Source organism: Hypomesus nipponensis, chromosome 3 (assembly GCF_054491055.1).
Source record: "Hypomesus nipponensis isolate SF chromosome 3, ASM5449105v1, whole genome shotgun sequence".
NCBI classification, from domain to species: domain Eukaryota; kingdom Metazoa; phylum Chordata; class Actinopteri; order Osmeriformes; family Osmeridae; genus Hypomesus; species Hypomesus nipponensis.
This window is the reverse complement of record NC_140363.1, coordinates 18672264-18693339: the sequence shown is the minus strand read 5'-3', so window position 1 is coordinate 18693339 and position 21076 is coordinate 18672264. Positions and strand designations below refer to the sequence as shown.

General features: G+C 47.8%; 2 protein-coding genes across 2 annotated transcripts; one reads left to right on the top strand and one right to left on the bottom strand.

Moving 5' to 3' along the window:
- Positions 1–5407: 5407 nt before the first annotated feature.
- On the bottom strand, positions 5408–18843 carry arel1 (apoptosis resistant E3 ubiquitin protein ligase 1). Its single transcript, XM_084681498.1, has 22 exons — positions 18746–18843; positions 17480–17751; positions 17036–17204; positions 15374–15594; positions 14776–14847; positions 14209–14435; positions 13728–13965; positions 13292–13461; positions 12930–13110; positions 11716–11957; positions 10715–10792; positions 9714–9855; positions 9146–9267; positions 8990–9065; positions 8767–8876; positions 8270–8449; positions 7484–7609; positions 7274–7403; positions 7087–7145; positions 6794–6883; positions 6430–6605; positions 5408–5754 (listed from the first exon to the last, which is right to left on the bottom strand). The coding sequence occupies exons 2-22, from the start codon at positions 17625–17627 to the stop codon at positions 5652–5654; spliced, it is 3060 nt and encodes a 1019-aa protein (XP_084537624.1). The 5' UTR covers positions 17628–17751; positions 18746–18843; the 3' UTR covers positions 5408–5651.
- Positions 18800–20916, top strand: fcf1 (FCF1 rRNA-processing protein). Its single transcript, XM_084681499.1, has 8 exons — positions 18800–18925; positions 19147–19211; positions 19303–19374; positions 19481–19629; positions 19724–19796; positions 19984–20071; positions 20186–20280; positions 20559–20916. The coding sequence occupies exons 1-8, from the start codon at positions 18923–18925 to the stop codon at positions 20605–20607; spliced, it is 594 nt and encodes a 197-aa protein (XP_084537625.1). The 5' UTR covers positions 18800–18922; the 3' UTR covers positions 20608–20916.
- Positions 20917–21076: the final 160 nt, after the last annotated feature.

The window sequence follows — 21076 nt, the reverse complement described above, 5'->3', positions numbered from 1 at the left end:
GTGTGTCCCGTAAAGTCACTGAAACAAGTCAGTAGGTAAACACAATCTGTTAGTGTGTAATGATGATTTACTTTTATGCTTTTCTACATTTCCTAATTCTCTGGATGAGAAGAGGACATAGAAGGCAGTGTGGCTCAATTGAAGGAAATCCCCATAATCAAAGAAAAAAAAGTAGACTACAGAAAAAAAGAAACGGCCTCAGACTCACATCATTCTGTGTCAGAGCGCTCTCCCAATAACACTGGGCTGTGATGAAGCCACACTGCCCTCTGGTGTCTACAATGATATCACACCCAGGAACGATCATCTGGTGTCGGAAGGACCTGCAGCACATGCTGCTGCAATCCAGTCGTGATCAAGTTTACGTGGTAACTAAAGTTGATCTATGAAGATGAAGATGACCATTCTGCTCCCCTGCGAGGACCCGGCTGTCCCTGCACCATATGGCACACAGAAACCTCACTCTTCACGGAACGATCCCGACACGTAAACTCTGAACGAGGCCTTCCCCTGTCAGCACCTGCAGGCTGGCCTGTCACCCCAGCGACGCAGACGGGATATCATAATCGAGGCCAGGTTACCGACGTCCTGCTCCCTCTCTTTGATTTCGTCCGGGCGTGAGAGGGTTCTACAGCACGTCAGAAAGCCCCAGCGGGCCTTCTGACAGAGTGAGACTGTGGGCTTCCCTGTCAGGGTCCACGTCAGCCGGAGCAGAGGGGCCCCATGCAGTCACGTGAGTTCAGACAGGCCTCTGGGTTCCATCCCTGTCACGTTCAGCATGCTGGATCCTGACTGAGCTCCTGGAGGCTCCTGCTGCCTCTGGCTGTGCTGGGCATACTGACCATTCCTCCTCCACCTGACATGACGACAGGCACAGACAGGCTGGCAGACAGGCGGGCAGGCAGACAGGCGGGCAGGCAGACAGGCGGGCAGGCAGGCAGGCATACAGAGACAGGCAGGCATACAGAGACAGGCAGAGACAGGCAGGCAGGCAGAGACAGGCAGAGACAGGCAGGCAGGCAGAGAGAGACAGGCAGGCAGAGAGAGACAGGCAGGCATACAGAGACAGACAGAGGCAGACAGGCTGACAGACAGGCTGACAGACAGGCAGACAGGCTGACAGATAGGCTGACAGACAGGCAGACAGGGAGGCAGAGAGACAGGCAGGCAGGCACACAGGCATACAGAAACAGACAGAGGCAGACAGGCTGACAGGCAGACAGACAGGCTGGCAGGCAGACAGACAGACAGACAGACAGACAGGCAGACAGACAGGCTGGCAGGCAGACAGACAGGCAGACAGGCAGACAGGCAGACAGGCAGGCAGACAGACAGACAGACAGACAGACAGACAGGGGTGAAGTCTGGAAGCAGTTGGACTGGTAAGCCCTGGATCTACACGTCCTGACTTCATCTGGAACAGAAATTATGAATCAACTCCTTTCTTTGATCATGGAGACACACTAGGAAATTGTTCAAATCTAATTTACTTTTTGATTGTGTAGATCAGCCATTCCCGACCTTTTGTACTTTGCGGCCCACTTGCATAGCTCAAATATTTTTGTGTTTCCAGATTTTTGTTAAAAACTGAGAACGACATGTGACATTACATTATCCATAGGAAACAAATATGACATTTGCTGAATTATTTGTGAGTAATGACTAGCAAGCAAGCTGACAGATAATTGAGTACATTATAATGTAGCAAAACCATTTTAGCTGGCTAACCTAGCTAACGTTTCTGCACAAATCCTAGATCGCTAGAGCTAGCTTAAATAGCTACTTTTATTGTGAGATAGGTAAACTTTACCTTCGTAAATATATCCCGAAATATATACTTTGAACCCCTGACCAATGAGTGACTGAAGCAGGTTGATTGAGGAACTATCTTATAGAGCAGCAGGCCTTGTAAGTGGATTTTACACTGAAAAAACTGAATATTTTCCATCACTTTATTTCCATTATCAACCAAGGAGAACCCAAACATTCAGAAGTGACGGCCAACAAGCTTTGCTTTTTTACAAAAAAAAAAAAAAACTCCAACTCATAGGCAACTGTTTCACAATATTTACATGGATTAAAATCCCCAAATAAACCCCAACAATCACTTATACTTTCCAAGTATAAATCACTCTTAAGTGATAATTTACAACTCTGACTCCAATATTATCCAGAGTGAAATACTAATCCTTCAAAAAACATAAAATCCTTCAAACCAGTTCCTTTCATCCTTCACCTTACCAAACTGTCCTTTTCCTAATGCACATGGTTGAAATCAACATATTTCAGAGGCAAATAAGATGTGAAGAGCTTAACGTATCTCAAACGTAAAACTGTGTCAGCTCTGATTGGATAGCCCAAAGCAGGCCCCTCCCCCAGGCACGTGTACCTGTTCAACAACGAGTGGGAGGTTTCATGAGATCAATCTCTTAGTGGCTGAAGTAGATTTAGCTGGCAGGCTGTGACAGTAGAGGAGTCAGGGTGGAGCTGTTAAGGGGACTCGCACGTGCATCTGTGGGGCTCCATGTGGAGAATCGTCACGGTGAATGTTAACGTAGGGAAAGACGTTATTTGGACAACACCGCTTAATGCCTCTTAATACTGTAGAGCTAAAATGGTTGCTTTTCACAGATGGTGTGACAGCTTCTGGCTAACATGATCGTGGTAACAGTGCAGGCTGTGAAAATGTATCCAACAGGAACAGGATAACAGAATGAGGCATTAATTATTATTAAACCATAAAGTAACTTATCTACTTTCCAGCTTGCTCAGGTCTATGTTGATAAACACGAACGTGGTCATTGCAAATGCCTAAAATAAATACAGAGAAACATACATAGAAACACAAACTAAACACTTTTTACACGGTCTCAAGTCTTATGAAGTTATAAAGAGGCTTACGACAGGAGCCATAGAAGGAAACTGGGCTATCGCACGACACAGCGCACTGGCGTGCTCCTGGACACACTCCCTGTGTGGTGGAGGTGATGTGGAGGTGATGTGGAGGTGTGGTGGAGGTGATGGGGAGGTGTGGTGGAGGTGATGGGGAGGTGATGGGGAGGTGAGGTGGAGGTGATGGGGAGGTGTGGTGGAGGTGAGGTGGAGGTGTGGTGGAGGTGGGGTGGAGGTGATGGGGAGGTGTGGTGGAGGTGATGGGGAGGTGTGGTGGAGGTGATGGGGAGGTGTGGTGGAGGTGATGGGGAGGTGTGGTGGAGGTGATGGGGAGGTGTGGTGGAGGTGATGGGGAGGTGATGGGGAGGTGTGGTGGAGGTGATGGGGAGGTGTGGTGGAGGTGATGGGGAGGTGACGGGATGCATAGAGGAGACAGGAGGACCTGAGGTAAACCCTTTCAAGCCTGTGAACACTGGTAACATCTAACTCATCCATCGGCCCAGCTCTGCATTGCTCTGGTCTCTGCCCACACCTACACCCGACCAGCCAGACCAAGACAGGGATTAAGCCTAAAACTAAGAAGAATTCAGTGAAGATCTCTGTTGAGAATGATTTTAGTCTAGGACTCGGCTTAATCCATGTCTGGGGGACTGAGCCGAAGGTTTCACAGTCACAGACCCCGGTGAGTCCTACTTCACAGTGACATCACCGTAGTTTAGGGCTGCCTAGTCTTCCCATAGCTATACACCTGTCCAGGTACCATCACAGGCAAAGGGTTTGAATAAGGCAGGTTTTAACAAAAACAAACAAAACAATGACAGCTTGACTACACAGTATCATAAACAAGAATTCATCAATGGCTTGGGTCAACACACACTGAGTCAATAAGTTAAAACACAGAAACAAACATGGGGATTTTCTTGGCTTCTTTAAAAACAAAAAATATTTGAAAATAACCTCGAGAGGCCTTGAAATCTTTATACTTTGAACCAAAACCAATAAACTCTAAAACTCAAACCCAAATAATACAAAATGTATACCTTCCCCAAACAAAATACATATTTACACATCAAGTCCCTTCATTCCAATGATCAAATCAAAAGGCATGAACCTTTGCAGTAAGATGAAAACCTATTTACATGTATGTACACACATTGTGTTGAAATAAAAGGGTGATATAAACAAGCATCCATCCCTGATGTCTTAAGGCCACAATGCAGTGGGCTGAGCAGCATATCCACACCCTGTGTAGGCTACTCTTCAGATTAAACCTTCCGGAACTTTACGGAAGCATAAAGTGAAAATCTAAACTCTGTACATTTGTTGCGCTAGTGCTATGTTGTCTCTATATAAAACTAAGCAACGCTAGCATCTAGAGTAAAACTAGCCCTAACAAAGCATGTTTGTTTCTTTTTCCCCTCCGGTTCATCTTCTTTTGTATGTTGTTTTCTTTCCTCTTTTTTTTTCTTTCTTTTTTTTCTTCTTATCGACACAAAAGCAACGTCATATGTACAGAGTGCTTTTAGGATACAGAGGCGCAGCTTCTGAGACTTCCTGTTTGACTTCCTGTAATGCCTTCTGACTGTAACGCACCTGTAATGCACCTGTGATGCGCCTGAAAGAGCATCCTGGTTGGTTGGGTTGAGTCTGAGAGGATGTGCCAGGTGTGCTGTTGTGCTGGTGAGGGCAGAGCCTCTCTCCTGCTGAATGAACTGAACAAGCAGCTATAGAGCAGCCTGGACCAGACAGACAGGCCTGATGTAGAGCAGTCTGGATCGGACAGACAGGCCTGATGTAGAGCAGTCTGGATCAGACAGACAGGCCTGATGTAGAGCAGTCTGGACCAGACAGACAGGCCTGATGTAGAGCAGTCTGGATCAGACAGACAGGCCTGATGTAGAGCAGCCTGGACCAGACAGACAGGCCTGATGTAGAGCAGTCTGGATCGGACAGACAGGCCTGATGTAGAGCAGTCTGGATCAGACAGACAGGCCTGATGTAGAGCAGTCTGGATCGGACAGACAGGCCTGATGTAGAGCAGTCTGGATCGGACAGACAGGCCTGATGTAGAGCAGTCTGGATCGGACAGACAGGCCTGATGTAGAGCAGTCTGGACCGGACAGACAGGCCTGATGTAGAGCAGTCTGGATCGGACAGACAGGCCTGATGTAGAGCAGTCTGGATCGGACAGACAGGCCTGATGTAGAGCAGTCTGGATCAGACAGACAGGCCTGATGTAGAGCAGTCTGGATCGGACAGACAGGCCTGATGTAGAGCAGTCTGGATCGGACAGACAGGCCTGATGTAGAGCAGTCTGGATCGGACAGACAGGCCTGATGTAGAGCAGTCTGGACCGGACAGACAGGCCTGATGTAGAGCAGTCTGGATCGGACAGACAGGCCTGATGTAGAGCAGTCTGGATCGGACAGACAGGCCTGATGTAGAGCAGTCTGGATCGGACAGACAGGCCTGATGTAGAGCAGTCTGGATCGGACAGACAGGCCTGATGTAGAGCAGTCTGGATCGGACAGACAGGCCTGATGTAGAGCAGTCTGGATCGGACAGACAGGCCTGATGTAGAGCAGTCTGGATCGGACAGACAGGCCTGATGTAGAGCAGCCTGGATCGGACAGACAGGCCTGATGTAGAGCAGTCTGGATCGGACAGACAGGCCTGATGTAGAGCAGTCTGGATCGGACAGACAGGCCTGATGTAGAGCAGTCTGGATCGGACAGACAGGCCTGATGTAGAGCAGACACTCAGAGCATGCCGAAGCCCTCGCTACCCTCACTGATGGCCAGCTTCAGCATCTTGTGCAGCTCTTCGTAGGAGTCGTATGTGGGGAGGCAGAGCTGGTTGAAACTAGGGAGGGACGACAAGGACACGCAGTGAGAGACGGCTCTTAGCCTGTCCAGCAGCTTAGAGACAGACAGAGATGGGAAGTAACAGAGTACTTTAGTAGATTTCTTGTATCAGTCCTTTACTTCACAATTATTTTTTTTTAAATTGTATTTTCACTCAAGGTTTAAATTTAGTTTTAGTTTTTTTGAAAATACAAATAAAGAAACTTTGTGTTAATGTATGTGAAAAAGAAAGAAAAAATCAAATTCAAAACAGACCAAAACATTTAAAAGATAATTTCTATAGGTTAAAAGTTTTGTTTTTGTAAAACGTTTTGAAATAAAAGTAACAAAAGGATGAACAATTTCAGGTTATATTTTTTGGGAGGGGAAAGTAAAAAATAAAAAATAAATAAAAAAGGAATTATGTAGTTGGAAAAAAGGTTGAAAAACTTTTGCCAATTCCAATAACAAAAAAAGCATATGTCAGAGCCCCGACTTCTTTACTTTAACTTGAGTGAAAAAGTATAGTCAGCAGTTCAACTTTTACCAGAGTCATTTTAAACATGAGTATCTGTACCTTTACTTTTGCCATCTCTGGAGACAAACAAGACCATTCCACACCAGGCTCAATACATGAGATGAATACAGGAGCAAGATAGAGTGACTGTGTGTGTGTGTGTGTGTGAGGGCTCACCAGGTGTGTGCGGTGGGCAGGGTGCTGTGTGTGGGTGCAGCGATGATCTGGAAGGAGGGGCAGAGGGTGTTGAAGCCCCCAGGGGGCAGCTGGGAGGAGCCTGTGGTGAACTGCAGCAGACGGGCCAGTTCCTCCTGGGTGAAACTGGACACCACGGCCCAGAACCACTTCATCACCTGGAACACACACACACAGGTTTGATTTTCTATCCTAGTGGGTTCCGACCATTCACTCCCATTCAACATTGTGTTCTCTAACCACTAAGCCCTAACCCTTGTTGTAATTTGAACTTAATTCGAACCCTAACCCCAAAAGCATTGTCCGTGATGTCAGTGTGGACCAGAGCATGTGGTGAGGTAGCTACCTTCTCTCTGAAGTGCCAGGAGCCTCCAACGATCACAGCATGAGTCTTGAAGTCCTGAACGTTGATGTCTCCAGTCCCACACATCAGCAGCTGCACACAGGACAGGTTCAACATCCTCACTAACACCACAACATCCTCACTAACACCACAACATCCTCACTAACACCACAACATCCTCACTAACACCACAACATCCTCACTAACACCACAACATCCTCACTAACACCACAACACTGCACTTAGCAACATCTGAAGGCCAGGACTACTCACTCACAAGACAGAATGACACATACCTCCAACTCGTTCTCATCAAATATGGCCAGAAGGTTCTCTGGAACAAGTTCATTGAGGCCTGCAGTTGAAACAGTGGTTAGTGTCGTGGCCCAGCTATTCAGAGACTTGACAAGCACATAGCATTCCTATGGAACAGTTTGGGTTTCAAAGCAACCGGAGTATCTGTTGACATGTTTGTGTGCTTACCTTTGAGGAAGTGCTCCACCTCCTCCCTCACCTGGCTGGCCAGCCGGTACTGAGACAGCAGGTTCAGGTAGTGCATCTTGTTCTCGTTGTTCACAAGAATCTGGGCTCCTCCGGCTATCAGCTCCACCACCTACAGGAGAACAGCGGAGGGCATGACTCTACCATGGTAGCTGGTGTGTGATGGGGTCATGGTAAGGACGGTATAATCACCCTCTCCAGCTGTCCTGACTTGCTGTATTTCTCCTCAGCGAACACAAGGTCCATCTCGCTGACGTCGTTGTTCAGGATGAAGCAGACCTTGGTCTTATAGAACTCCTGGTCGTCCGTCTCAAAGTACTGCCACGGAAATGAAAACAAAGGGGAAAGGGAATTCAAATAAACACTGTTCTATTGGATCTCACTGGGAAAAAAGAGATGAGTCATCCACTTCAAGGGGTGAAGGCTGGGGTCCTTGTGCGGTGTGAACACCACAGCGGTTTGGCTGGTGAGATATGAAATAAACAGGTCTCATTCCTCTGGCCGTGAGAACGTTCACACGATGACATCAGCCGAGGAACCAGACACAGGGAGAGAGCAGGGAGGAACCCCAGACCTTCACCTGAGGTGCAGTAGGCTGGCATGTGTGCGAGAGTGTGTGTCAGTATGCATGAGTGTGTGTGAGTGAATGAGAGTGTGCGTCAGTATGCATGAGTGTGTGTGAGTGAATGAGAGTGTGCGTCAGTATGCATGAGTGTGTGTGAGTGAATGAGAGTGTGTGTGAGTATGTGACACTGCATGTGAGGATGTGTGTGAGGGAGTGCGAGCATGACAGTGTGTAGTTTCAGTGAGTGTGTGTGTGTGTCTCATACCGTGTGTGTGTGTGTGTGTGTGTGTCTCATACCGTGTGTGTGTGTGTGTGTGTCTCATACCGTGTGTGTGTGTGTGTGTGTGTGTCTCATACCGTGTGTGTGTGTGTGTGTGTCTCATACCGTGTGTGTGTGTGTGTGTGTCTCATACCTTGTAATTCATCCTGAGGCCGATGATCTGTGCGAGGAAGGAGCGGGTGAAGCGAGCGCGGACCAGCTGCTTGTAGGCTCCGCCCAGCGCCGACTCATACAGACACTTCCCCACCACGCGGCCCGCAAACTCGTAAATCTTCATGCGCAGGTTGACGGGGCGCTCTGCGTTGGGGTGGACCTGGGGGGAGGGAGCAGTCTAACCTCACAAACCTTCCCTCCTGGAGTGACACACTAGAGTGACCCCAGCCCAAAGAGCCAGAGCAGTGGTTCCCAACCCTGGTCCTCAGGGAACACCTGCCCTGCATGTCTTACATGTTCCCCTGCTCCAACACACCTGATTCAAATGAATGGGTTGTTCTCCAGCTCTGCAGAAGCCTGCTTATGACCCATTCATTTGAATCAGGTGTGTTGGAGCAAGGAAACATCTAAAACATGCAGGGCAGGGAGGCCCGAGGACCAGGGATGGGAACCACTGGGTTAGAGAACAAGGATTACCAAGCCCTGGTTGTTGTCGCTGAAGCGTGTGAAAAGCTGGTTGGACGTATCGAACAGGGTCTTGCATATGAGCTCGAACCATTCTCTACGAGGGCCTCCCCAGTCCAGCGCTGAGGAGGAACACACACACAGTCAGGGCATCGTGAGGCATCTTCACCCCCCAGGTCATGGTCAGGTCATGTTTCTCTTCTGTGTGTTGCTGCTCACCAAGTACTGGACTTACCCTCCTCATCCTGGAACACCACCTCAAAGTTCTTACTCCAGTCTGACACTGAGAAGTTCCTGGTGGCCTTCAGAGACTGAGGGAGGGAAGGGCAAGAGTAAGAAAAAGCACTGATGAAGCTGCACTTGTAAATCAGCCGCCTAGCTGAGCACTCACTGAGTCCAGCATGGTGTGCCTGCTGATCTTCAGGCAGGTCTTGGTGCGAGGCCTCTTGGAGTGGATGTTTCTGAGCTCTCTCTGGAAGAAGCTCACCTTGTCCTGGAACGTCTCGGAGCCCCCTGCAGACACATTGACTCCGTCACAACACAGCCCAACACACACAACACAGCCCAACACACACACACACACACACAGCCCAACACACACACACACACAGCCCAACACACACACACACACACAGCCCAACACACACACAACACAGCCCAACACACACACAACACAGCCCAACACACACACACACACAGCCCAACACACACACACACAGCCCAACACACACACACACACAGCCCAACACACACACACACACAGCCCAACACACACAACACAGCCCAACACACACACACACAGCCCAACACACACACACACAGCCCAACACACACACACACAGCCCAACACACACAACACAGCCCAACACACACAACACAGCCCAACACACTCTGACAACCCTGGACAACACCAGAACCACAGGAGGGCTGGAGTGAGTGGGGAAACAGCTCAGACTCACCGATGTTCTTATGGAGGAAGCGGATGAACGTGGCGGCCATGATGTTTCTGTCTCTGCAGCTGAGCTCCACCGGGGGCTGGATCCCATCGTCCACCACCAGAGTCAGGTACTTGTGGACGGGGTCGGGCCCGTGGTAGGAGAACTAGGGGATGGGAGAGTTCAGCCCTGCCAGCATGTCACACTGCGACCCCACATGTCACACTGCGACCCCACATGTCACACTGCGACCCCACACGACACACTGCGACCCCACACGTCACACTGCGACCCCACACGACACACTGCGACCCCACATGTCACACTGCGACCCCACATGTCACACTGCGACCCCACACGACACACTGCGACCCCACATGTCACACTGCGACCCCATACGACACACTGCGACCCCACACGACACACTGCGACCCCACATGTCACACTGCGACCCCACACGACACACTGCGACCCCACACGACACACTGCGACCCCACACGACACACTGCGACCCCACACGACACACTGCGACCCCACACGACACACTGCGACCCCACACGTCACACTGCGACCCCACACGACACACTGCGACCCCACATGTCACACTGCGACCCCACACGACACACTGCGACCCCACACGACACACTGCGACCCCACACGACACACTGCGACCCCACATGTCACACTGCGACCCCACACGACACACTGCGACCCCACACGACACACTGCGACCCCACACGACACACTGCGACCCCACACGACACACTGCGACCCCACACGACACACTGCGACCCCACATACTACACTGCAAACATGCACATTTAGTTGCAACAATTTTTTATGAGCTAGCTCATGCCTAAAACAAGTACATTTGGCTGCCGATGCAGTATGAAAATGTCACTAAAATAATGTGTTGTTTATTTAGTCAATTAACTAAGTCAATTGATCAGCCATTTATACTAAAAACAAGTATAAATACATTTAAAATCTAAAAACAAGATGACCAAACTTCTGTTCCTGCTCACCTTAGTCCCGGGACACACTCGGAAAGTAAAAAGGCGCCAGGGGATAATTTTCAAGTAGAACTCCTTCACAGAAAGTTGCTGTGTAAACAAAACAATTGACTTGGTTATTAAATCTATCACCATTCACCACAGACTGCTACCCTAAAAAGAAACACGGAACATTGTCTAGACCGGCGCTCTTCATCCAGATTCTAATAAATGGGTCGTTATCAAGCTCTGCAGAGGCCTGATATCGAATATTCAAATTATTCTGAAAACATCTGAATCAGGTCTGTATGGGAGCAGAGAAACATCTACAACATGCACAAATCCTCCTCGTTCTCCCCCCTCTCTCTCCAGGTACCTTTACCTCGTTCTCCCCCCTGTCTCTCCAGGTACCTCGTTCTCCCCCTCTCTCTCCAGGTACCTTTACCTCGTTCTCCCCCCTCTCTCTCCAGATACCTCGTTCTCCCCCCTCTCTCTCCAGATACCTTTACCTCGTTCTCCCCCCTCTCTCTCCAGGTACCTCGTTCTCCCCCCTCTCTCTCCAGGTACCTCGTTCTCCCCCCTCTCTCTCCAGGTACCTCGTTCTCCCCCTCTCTCTCCAGGTACCTTTACCTCGTTCTCCCCCTCTCTCTCCAGGTACCTCGTTCTCCCCCTCTCTCTCCAGGTACCTCGTTCTCCCCCCTCTCTCTCCAGATACCTCGTTCTCCCCCCTCTCTCTCCAGATACCTTTACCTCGTTCTCCCCCCTCTCTCTCCAGGTACCTTTACCTCGTTCTCCCCCCTGTCTCTCCAGGTACCTCGTTCTCCCCCCTCTCTCTCCAGATACCTCGTTCTCCCCCCTCTCTCTCCAGATACCTTTACCTCGTTCTCCCCCCTCTCTCTCCAGGTACTTCGTTCTCCCCCCTCTCTCTCCAGATACCTTTACCTCGTTCTCCCCCCTCTCTCTCCAGGTACCTCGTTCTCCCCCCTCTCTCTCCAGGTACCTTTACCTCGTTCTTCCCCCCTCTCTCCAGGTACCTTTGGCGATATGTAGCAGTAGACTTTTTTGGGCTTCTTGACCTTCTCTGGCTGGCCCTCCACAGGGGAGTCATGCTCGTCCTCCTCGTCCCCCATGGAGGGCCGTCTCTGGGGGGCCAGCAGCGAGGAGGCGGGCAGCTGCCAGGAGGAGCTGTAGGCTCCGCTGCTGTACAAGTAGGCCTCAAAGTAGATGCTAATCCCGGGAGTGGACACGTTCTTCTCCACACAGTTCTTCTCGTTCTCTGCGGGCGTTGGGGTTAAGATGGTAGTAAAGTGTTAGACAATAGGCTACTGCTTCAACCAAGCAAAGAACTCACCATGGACTTTAAAAGATCCTTTATTTCGGCATGTTTATTAGTCATTTTGAAATTAATATTTTTTCAACCTTTCAACTTTTTTGGGGAAAATAATTTTGAACCTTTCAAAAAAAATTTTTTTTTTGTTCACACACACAGTGAAAAGAGTGGATGGGAGATATAACACGTTTTCAAAACTTTTGGGGGGAAATATTCTTCCAGTTGCCTTATGCCTTGCTTCATGGCTCCATGGTCTTGCTTTGTAGACTGTTACGTTTGTTGTGCGTCACAGCCAGGAAATGAAAAAAGGTGCGCAATGAATAATATATATAAATAATATTAACCATGCCACCAAATACAGATGAAAACTGTAACAAGCCTGGCTTAAAAATGTCAGAAGTAGAAAGTACAGATATTTGTGTAGAACATTTTTTAAGTTGTCAGAAAAATGTATAGTGAAGTAAAGAACCAATACCAGAAAAATCCACTTAAGTACAGTTACAGTATTGGGAAAGTTTTACATTTTAAATTTTAATTGTCAAATGTATCTAACTTAACGTTAGCTCGTTGCAGCTTCTTCGGTAGTGTAACGTAGCTTATAACATCCTCTGGCCATGTTTGTCACTGCCTGACTGAGCGAGCAGAAAGTGCTTCGCTGTACTCGACCTGTTTATTTGGTTGTCATGTCTTTGCGAGTGACTGGCGTCATTGAAGACCGTTAGAGTTCAGTGGAATAAACAACTCCCGCTGCCGTCCAAATGCAACTTCAGGACATTTTTGAAGCAGCGGCGGAAGTGATGAATATAGCGGAAAAACGGGGGCGCAAAGACTGCCATTTATACAGTAACAAACGAGTCATACATTTTAACGGGTTAAATTCTTAACGGCAATATCATCTCTACCCCTGTGACCACTGACCGCTGAGGACGATGATGTCGAACTCTCCGTTGCTAAGGAGCTGGTCCTGGTAGGAGACGCGTGCGCGGAAACAGCCCTTCCTCTGCAGGGTGAGCTTCAACTGCACCTGACACAGCAGCTTGTTGGACGACAGCGCCTGGCTGTAGCAGTCCTCCAGACTGTCCTCATCCAGCGTGCCCAGCTGGAAACACACACACACAGCTTAGTGGTTAGAGCACTGCACAATGATAGGTTGCAGGTTCGAATACTCCTCTGTATTGCTGCTTTGGATGAAACCATCTGCTGTGGTTCATGATGCGGGATACATCTCAGCGTGCCAGTGATCTAGCGCTGTAGTCAGCCAGGTGGTGTGTTGCTCCTACCGAGTGGATGTGCACGGTGTAGTGGAGCTCGTCTGTGAGGGAGGTGGAGGAGCTGGTGGGGTTCCCGTACTCGTCTCTGGGCTCAATCTGCAGCACGTGCTGCTGCCCTCTGGTCAGAAGCAGGGTGGAGAAGTGGCACGCTATCTTGGTCTTGGAAGGGACCACGGTACCTGGGGGGACCAGCAGAGAGTTAACGCTGACAGGGGGAGAAGGAGGAGTCTGATTGGAGGACCAGGGTTGAGGAGAGTGTCAACCCAGTGATCCTGAGGAAGGAGACTGATTGGATGGTTGTTTAGCAGACTAAACAAGCGGGGTGAGTCGGTGTGACTTGAAACAGCTGACAGCCAGAACCACGTTACCACAACAAGTGGCTTTCCAATAAAAGACAAACTAGTAGATATTTTACAACTGTAGAAGGCATTCTCTCTCCTCGTACCAGGCTGGAAGATCTTGTTGTAGGGGCTGTAGGCCACGTTGAGGCCTCCCAGCTTGATGGCGACCTCATAGCGACCGGCCTTGCGGACGGTGAAGGCCACCTTCACCACGTTGGCCTCAGGCTCCTGCAGGACTTCCTGGGTGACGGGGATATCCAGGGCCAGCTCCACGTGGGTGATGTTCACCCTCAGCCCCACCGGCCTGTGGGCTGGGAAGGGCTGGCCGTTCTTGTAGAAGAGCTGGGGGGGGGAGGGGGCAGGACATGCAGGGCATCAGACAGGCTTCACAGCAGCAGGGCAGGAAGCAGACAACTGTAAACCAGATGTGCTTTGACTCTTATGACAGTCCCTCGTGTTTGGAGACCCATCCAACCCTGCACCATCCATCCAGCTCTACACCATCCATCCCTGAAGTACAGGCAGTGTAAATGCTGCAGGGTGGATGGTGATGGATGGTGCAGAGACAGGTGAGGTCCGTCTCACCTGAACACGGAAGCTCATGGTCTGGCCTACTTCCTGCGGGTCCTTCCAGTCCCAGGACACCCTGCAGGAGCGGGGGTCCAGGTAGTTTCCTCTGACATAGTCGTAGATACTTCGGTCTCCACGGCGCCCCGGGTCCTCATTCTGCAGGAAGCTGACCACACGGGCGGCGAGCTCACAGAGGAACTTGATGGTGAAGACAAACGCTATGATGGAAACAGTAATTCCACCTGCCAGAGAGAGAGAGAGAGAGAGAGAGAAAGAGAGAAAGAGAGAGAGAGAGAGAGAGAGAGCATGCTGGGAACTTCACAGAGACAACTCGGCATTCAAGATGACTTACTGGAACTACCTCTAAGATCGGACGGGTAGGCTACTTGAGAGAAGGAATACTCAAGAACAGACAGAGACTAAAAGATGAGGAAGTATTATTTTTGCAACATGACACGCAAAGAATTGAAGTCAACACCCTGAAAGACACGCTGTACTTGGGTGCCAGTACAAGCGGCTGGTACAGCGCAACAGGAAAGCATTCCACAATCCAAACACCTGAACATGTCTGAGTAAACTCACCAATCACGTAAAACATGAGGTCCCTTATCAGAAAGCACAGCGCCACAGTACAGCCAAATATTAGAGCTCCGGCTGAAACGGATCAAGACAGACACTGTTAGCGATCAGATCAGAGTCTGTGGTTAAGCACATAAATAACATGTTTCACTTTAAATTCATTTCAGTGTTGATGTTTTGACTATAACACGGCGCATTTAAAGTAAAATGTTAGCCAATATCCTACCAATGTTGGACTTTGCACCCAGGATGACCCATATTTTTCTGAACTAGCTAAATGCTACTGGCAGGTCACACAAAGTTTCCTGAACAAATAAAGAACATATCTTTCTGTCTAGTCAAGTAGCAGGCACTCAACAGACACTTCAAATGGAAATGTAGCTCACAAAATCCATTACACAATCTAACATGGCACCACTTATCAGCTACTACGCTGGAATGTAGCCTGTAAGGAAAATGCTGCACTCACTTCAGGAAGAGCCAACAGGGCAGACAGGTAACCTGCCTCCAGTCCTGGTGTGTTACTCTACACACGTAACGAGTCCTTATCTCTCACCGTATCTTCAAGCAACCAGTAAACCCTTCGCTTTCAGGCACTCACCGATCGACCACTTCTCATTCAGACGCCTCTCTGCTAGGCTGTGCACCAGCTGGATCTCGTAGTCCTGGTCACGGCTCCCCCTGGAGGTCTGGAGGAGCTTGACGCCGGTGGACAGTTTGATGTAATCTTCGTAGTAATACCCCCACGCAGCCAGTGACAGCTGCAGCTGACTGTCGAACTGGGCTAAATCATCCAGATTCACACAACCCAGCTTCCTCAGTCTGCATTTGAACCACAAACAACAACAAAAAACGATTGTAGAAAATATAAAATAAAAATGTATCCACTTTAACAAGCCAGTGGTCTCATTGGCCCACAGTAAGTTCAGAAGGGGTTGATTTCAATTGAGGTCGATTCACAGTCAAAGACACGTTCAAACATAATGAGGAAACAGTAGTGTTTTATCCTAATCTGCACGGGAATAACCTCTACGAACAGCTTTGAGGTTGTGTAAACAGCAAGCTGGACTGGGGAAAAGAGTGACCCCCTTCTCTTCCACTGAGAGATGCCCACTTCAGATGACACTATGGCCCAGGTCTCACACATAGATAAAGCCTCGTCCTCAAGTAAGAGAAACATTTTATGAAGATGAAAATGAAGATTGAAACTGTAAGCCTAGTCCTAGACTAAAACCTAGGTCTGTAAACTGAGCCTAGATGTTCCAGATGCTTCTCTGGGAGGTCAAAGTTGAAAAGCTGCAGTGGCTATTAGAACCACTGTCTGACATTAAGATAGTGTTTACAGATCAAATGTTGATGTCAATGATTTATAACTATGAGTCTTAGTATTTGATTGAATCACTATGCCAATTGTGGTCTCCTATGACCTATGTTTTATGGTCTTTGATGAATGCTAATAATAGGTACTTGGTTTGACAACCTGAATAAACAAAGATGCCCACAATTTATGCGATGTAGTTACTGTAAACTACATAAACCACGGTGACCTTTTTACATTTTGTTTACCTCCAAACTCAAGCATAAACTTAAAACACAAGTCACGACTCTGCGAGTCAACGCAGGAACACTAGAGCATTCCGCAGGGCCAGCAAACCCCTCACATCTGCAGCTCTGCAGACAGGCTGCCATGTGTACCAGCCCTTAAAGAACAGTGATGACTGCAGCAACCCTTAGAAACACTGCAGTCTTCTCAGCTCAATGTCACCAAGCACAGGGAGCGGGGAACAGCGATGCTGCCCTCTGCTGGACTAGGAGCGAACAGCACAGCAGAATGTGTCCTGCTGACCTAACGGTTACACACCGAGCATGACCAAACAGCAGTTCAGTGGTTCTCATCCCTGGTCCTCAGAACCCCTCCCCTGCCCTGCATGTTTCAGACGTTTCCATGCTCCAACACAGCTGATTCAAATGAATGGGTCGTTAACAAGCTCAGCAGAAGCCTGGTAACGACCAGGTGTGTTGGAACAGGGGAACGTCGAAAAATATGCAAGGGGGTCCCTGGAGACCGGGGATGAGAAACCACGGCTGAACATAAAGGCTGGGGAAGAGTCAGGCTGATGAGTCAGGCTGATGAGAGTCAGGCTGATGAGAGTCAGGCCGGGTGAGAGTCAGGCCGGGTGAGAGTCAGGCCGGGTGAGAGTCAGGCCGGGTGAGAGTCAGGCCGGGCGAGAGTCCGGCCGGGCAAGAGTCCTGGCCACCTTACGTGTGGTAGTAATGCTCCAGGTTCTGAGAGCAGAGCCACTCCTGGAAGGCAAAGTCTCTGAGCAAGTGGATGTGAGCCTGGGCCAGCTCGCTCCAGCGCCCGGCCTCCTTCACCTCCTCCTCCAGACGGCTTAGCGCTGTCAGGATCAGCTCCTCCAGGGTCTGCACATCTGGGCAGACACACACACACACACACGCACACGCACACACACACACACACAAACACACACACGGCTGTCAGTCACAGCAGCCTGGCTAAATGAGATTACTACACGTCTTGAGAAAGTAGATTGTATATTTCTTATTTGGTGTGTTTATAACTGACTGACCCTGGATGTCATTTCAGGGGGATTCACTCACTCACACTTCAATTGTCTCATACTTCACTGTTACTGCACGCATTGATTAGGTTGCTGATCGAATAAATAGCCGTATAGGAACCGACCTTCAAATAAGTGTCTGTATTCTGAGAGGTTGTGCCCTTGAAGCCATTCTTCAATTTGACTCTCTTTTCCTTTCTTCCAGCGCACTTCCCAGAAGAAGATCCACGATGCAGAGCAGAAGAGAAAGGTCAGCAGGAAACGGCGGTCCATCAGACCATCTTCAGGCAAGACTATGATTCCTTCGCTTTTCCAGAAAACGCCGCTCTTCACAAAAGGACTCGATCGGTTTCAAGGTGCCAACTCCAGAAGTCTCGAATACAGTTCGCTTAATTCTCTACACATGAAAAGACAAGAATATTTAATTGATAACGCTGTATTTACTGTACTCTTTAACTTAAGAGAATGTCAAGCTACCGTCAAGCAAAATAACGAACACCGGAGGCGTGTTGGGTGACGGGACAGCACGTACAGTATCGTTCCCAAATAATTAAATATGCATGAACGACCTGGTCAAAAGTTCCCATTACACTGAAGGCCTAAACTATCTAACTTTCTTGTCTACGTTATCTATGCAGTATGCAATTATGAAAGGCCGGGCCCATTTAAAACTGAATTCATTTTCAATTAAAACAAATACTGACGTTGAGGCATAACCTACGTACAACCATAGTAAACAAGGTTAGCTAGCTAGCACTACCTAGCGAACGCTGGCACTTTTTATAATGAGACACTAGACTAGCTAGCTAGCTATAGCCTATTTGCCATCTAAATTACATAGCACATACAATTATATAGCTAGCCAACTGATTGATATTTGCATTTACGAGTTGAGAGTTGGGTTGTAACATGTCTCTCTATAGCTACGCTAGTAGATAGCACTCCCTTTCAAGCATTCTACATCAGCAAATATAGTTTCATTTCAAAATTCTACCACAGATAACAAAGCAGCCTTCCGTTTAGCTGGATACAGTATGCTCGGTGTCGGGTTAAAACAAGAGAATCTGGAAATGAGAATCTGGAAATGACCTTGATGTAACACCAAAAAAATGTAACACCATGAATTCAGGTGCATTGTGTGACTTGTCTAGACTACAGAGACTAGAGTAGTTAGATAGCTACTAGCTACTGAGCTAACTATCTACCTCAGCGAGCTGACAATGTCAGGGCATAACATGATGGTTTAGCATGACACATACTGTTAATAGCGCTACAGTGATGAAGCGTGCAAGAAACTCATCAACACAATAGCACTGCGTTAGCTAGATGTCCACACGCCTTCTGACAATACAATTTAGCTAAATGTCTATTAACGAGAATAATATCCTTACCTCAGCTTCTTAGCTTCATGATAGCGCCCATAGCAACCGGAACTTGTCTTTTTTTCCACAACCGGAAAATGGTGCAGACGGCTGGCGTTGATGACGAATGATTCGCGTTGCTAGAGCTCGCACGAGGACTGCAGCAAGCCACATAAACAGCTGAAAACTAGTTTTGGATCTTAAAACATGGTAAATCGCAACTTGATTAATATTTCAGAAAATAGAATAGTTGAAATCTGTGTAACTGAAGGATGTTTGGGTAGTCGCGCTTGTCTTTGTTGTTTTGTCATGTTGTTTAGCTAGAACTAGCTAGCTAGCTAAATTGCATGGTGGAAGGTACACTACCTAGCCTAGCTAGTGCTAGATTAACTAGTTTACAACTTGAAATGTGTCTTCTTCGTTTGATAAAGGGGAAACAGAAGACTAAGAAGTTTGCTGCAATGAAGAGAATGATCAGTTTAAAAGACCATAGAATGTGAGTATGTGGTAAACGATATGTAGTATCTATTTACTAAAATAAATGTGATGTCTAAATGTAGCTAATGTGTAAATTATGTTTTCTTAAGAAAAGAGAAGGATCGTGCCAAACCAAAGGAAAAAGTAAAAAAAGATCCATCAGCAATCAAGGAAAAAGAAGTGTAAGAGTTTTAAAATGGGCCGGATACATGAAATTAAACCCCAGACAGTTAATTTGTTGCTGTCTTTTCTATTCACATTTTAATTTTTAATTTTGTATCTCCACAGGCTAAAATATCCTTCATGCCTGTTCTTCCAGTATAACACACAGCTCGGGCCCCCATATCACATCCTGGTCGATACAAATTTCATAAACTTCTCCATCAAGGCCAAACTGGACATTGTGCAGTCTATGATGGACTGCCTGTATGCCAAATGTGCGTAAACATCATGGATGCATCACTCTTACTGTAAGCAACAAGTCATGTTGGAGCCCTAATGACTGCGTCTATCCTGTTATCTATTGCGCAGGTATCCCCTGTATTACAGACTGTGTCATGGCTGAGATAGAGAAACTCGGGATGAAATATCGAGTTGCTCTGAGGTAAAACTACCCCTTTTTAAATACATACACAAAAACCATTGTCTCACTTGTTCTTGTATGTGTAGTATTACTAATCGTTACCATGGTTATCCTTCCCCCTACTGCAACTGCATTGTTAATACACTGCAATAACCTTTTTTGGTGAGTTTGACCAAAAGCCGTATTCATCCATGTTTCACGTTTGTAGAATAGCGAAAGATCCTCGTTTCGAGCGACTTCCCTGCACGCATAAAGGGACATACGCTGACGACTGCCTGGTCCAAAGGGTAACACAGGTGATACAACTCTACAACAGCCGCACAAAATACTACACACACACACACAGCACTGAGTGGTTGTGTGTCTCTGGAGAGAATCTCTTAACTCATTTGTATTTTTTTCCATCACAGCACAAGTGTTACATCCTGGCCACCGTAGACCGAGACCTGAAGAGGAGGATCCGGAAGATTCCAGGTGTACCGATCATGTACATCTCAAACCACAGGTCAGAAAATGCAGGGTGGACTCACACTTTAGGTGTGTGTTAACAGTTGGAGTCGTGCTGCCAGTCAGTTTGCTTTTCCCCTCATTGGTACTCAAACTCGAGCCCTCTGACCCGCAAGCGTGACTACTAACCAGCTGTGCCGACAGAAAGCTAGCTTGTCTCTGGCGCGGGTGGACTGTATTTATACTTGAGGACAGAGTCTAATCTATTCACATTGGCTCCTTAACGTGTGTTGAAAGTGTCCTGAGTTAAGTGTTTGTCTTGTTGTTGCTGCACAGGTACAACATCGAAAGGATGCCAGATGACTATGGTGCTCCGAGATTCTAACGTTGATGGGTGATGGACTGAGAAATGGACTCGAAGGTCCAGTTGTAATATAACTTGAGCCATAGGTTTTATTGGCTCACATTTGGTTCTTGGACTTTTGAGACTATAATATTTGCTGTATTATTTCGTTTTTTTTTTTGTCATGAGGGGTGTTAGTGGTGGTGGTGGAGGAGGGAGGCCGGTGGAGGACGTTGCATTCATGAAGAGAACTGCTGGTTCATCTGTTTTACCAGTTTATGATGTATTGCAGTGCAAATACATTCCACCGTTCTATGTGTGAAAATGAATAAATAAGCCTGGATTGATGCATTTAAAGTCTCCTGTTTATGGTGTGGCTATGATAAATTACTGTAATACTTTTTTGCATGTCAGCGATTTTGTTTTGGCATCAAAGGTCATATACACAGAATGTAGGCATTTCCATGTTAACACGTGGACCTCTTTTAAAAATACATATTTTGATGGTTAT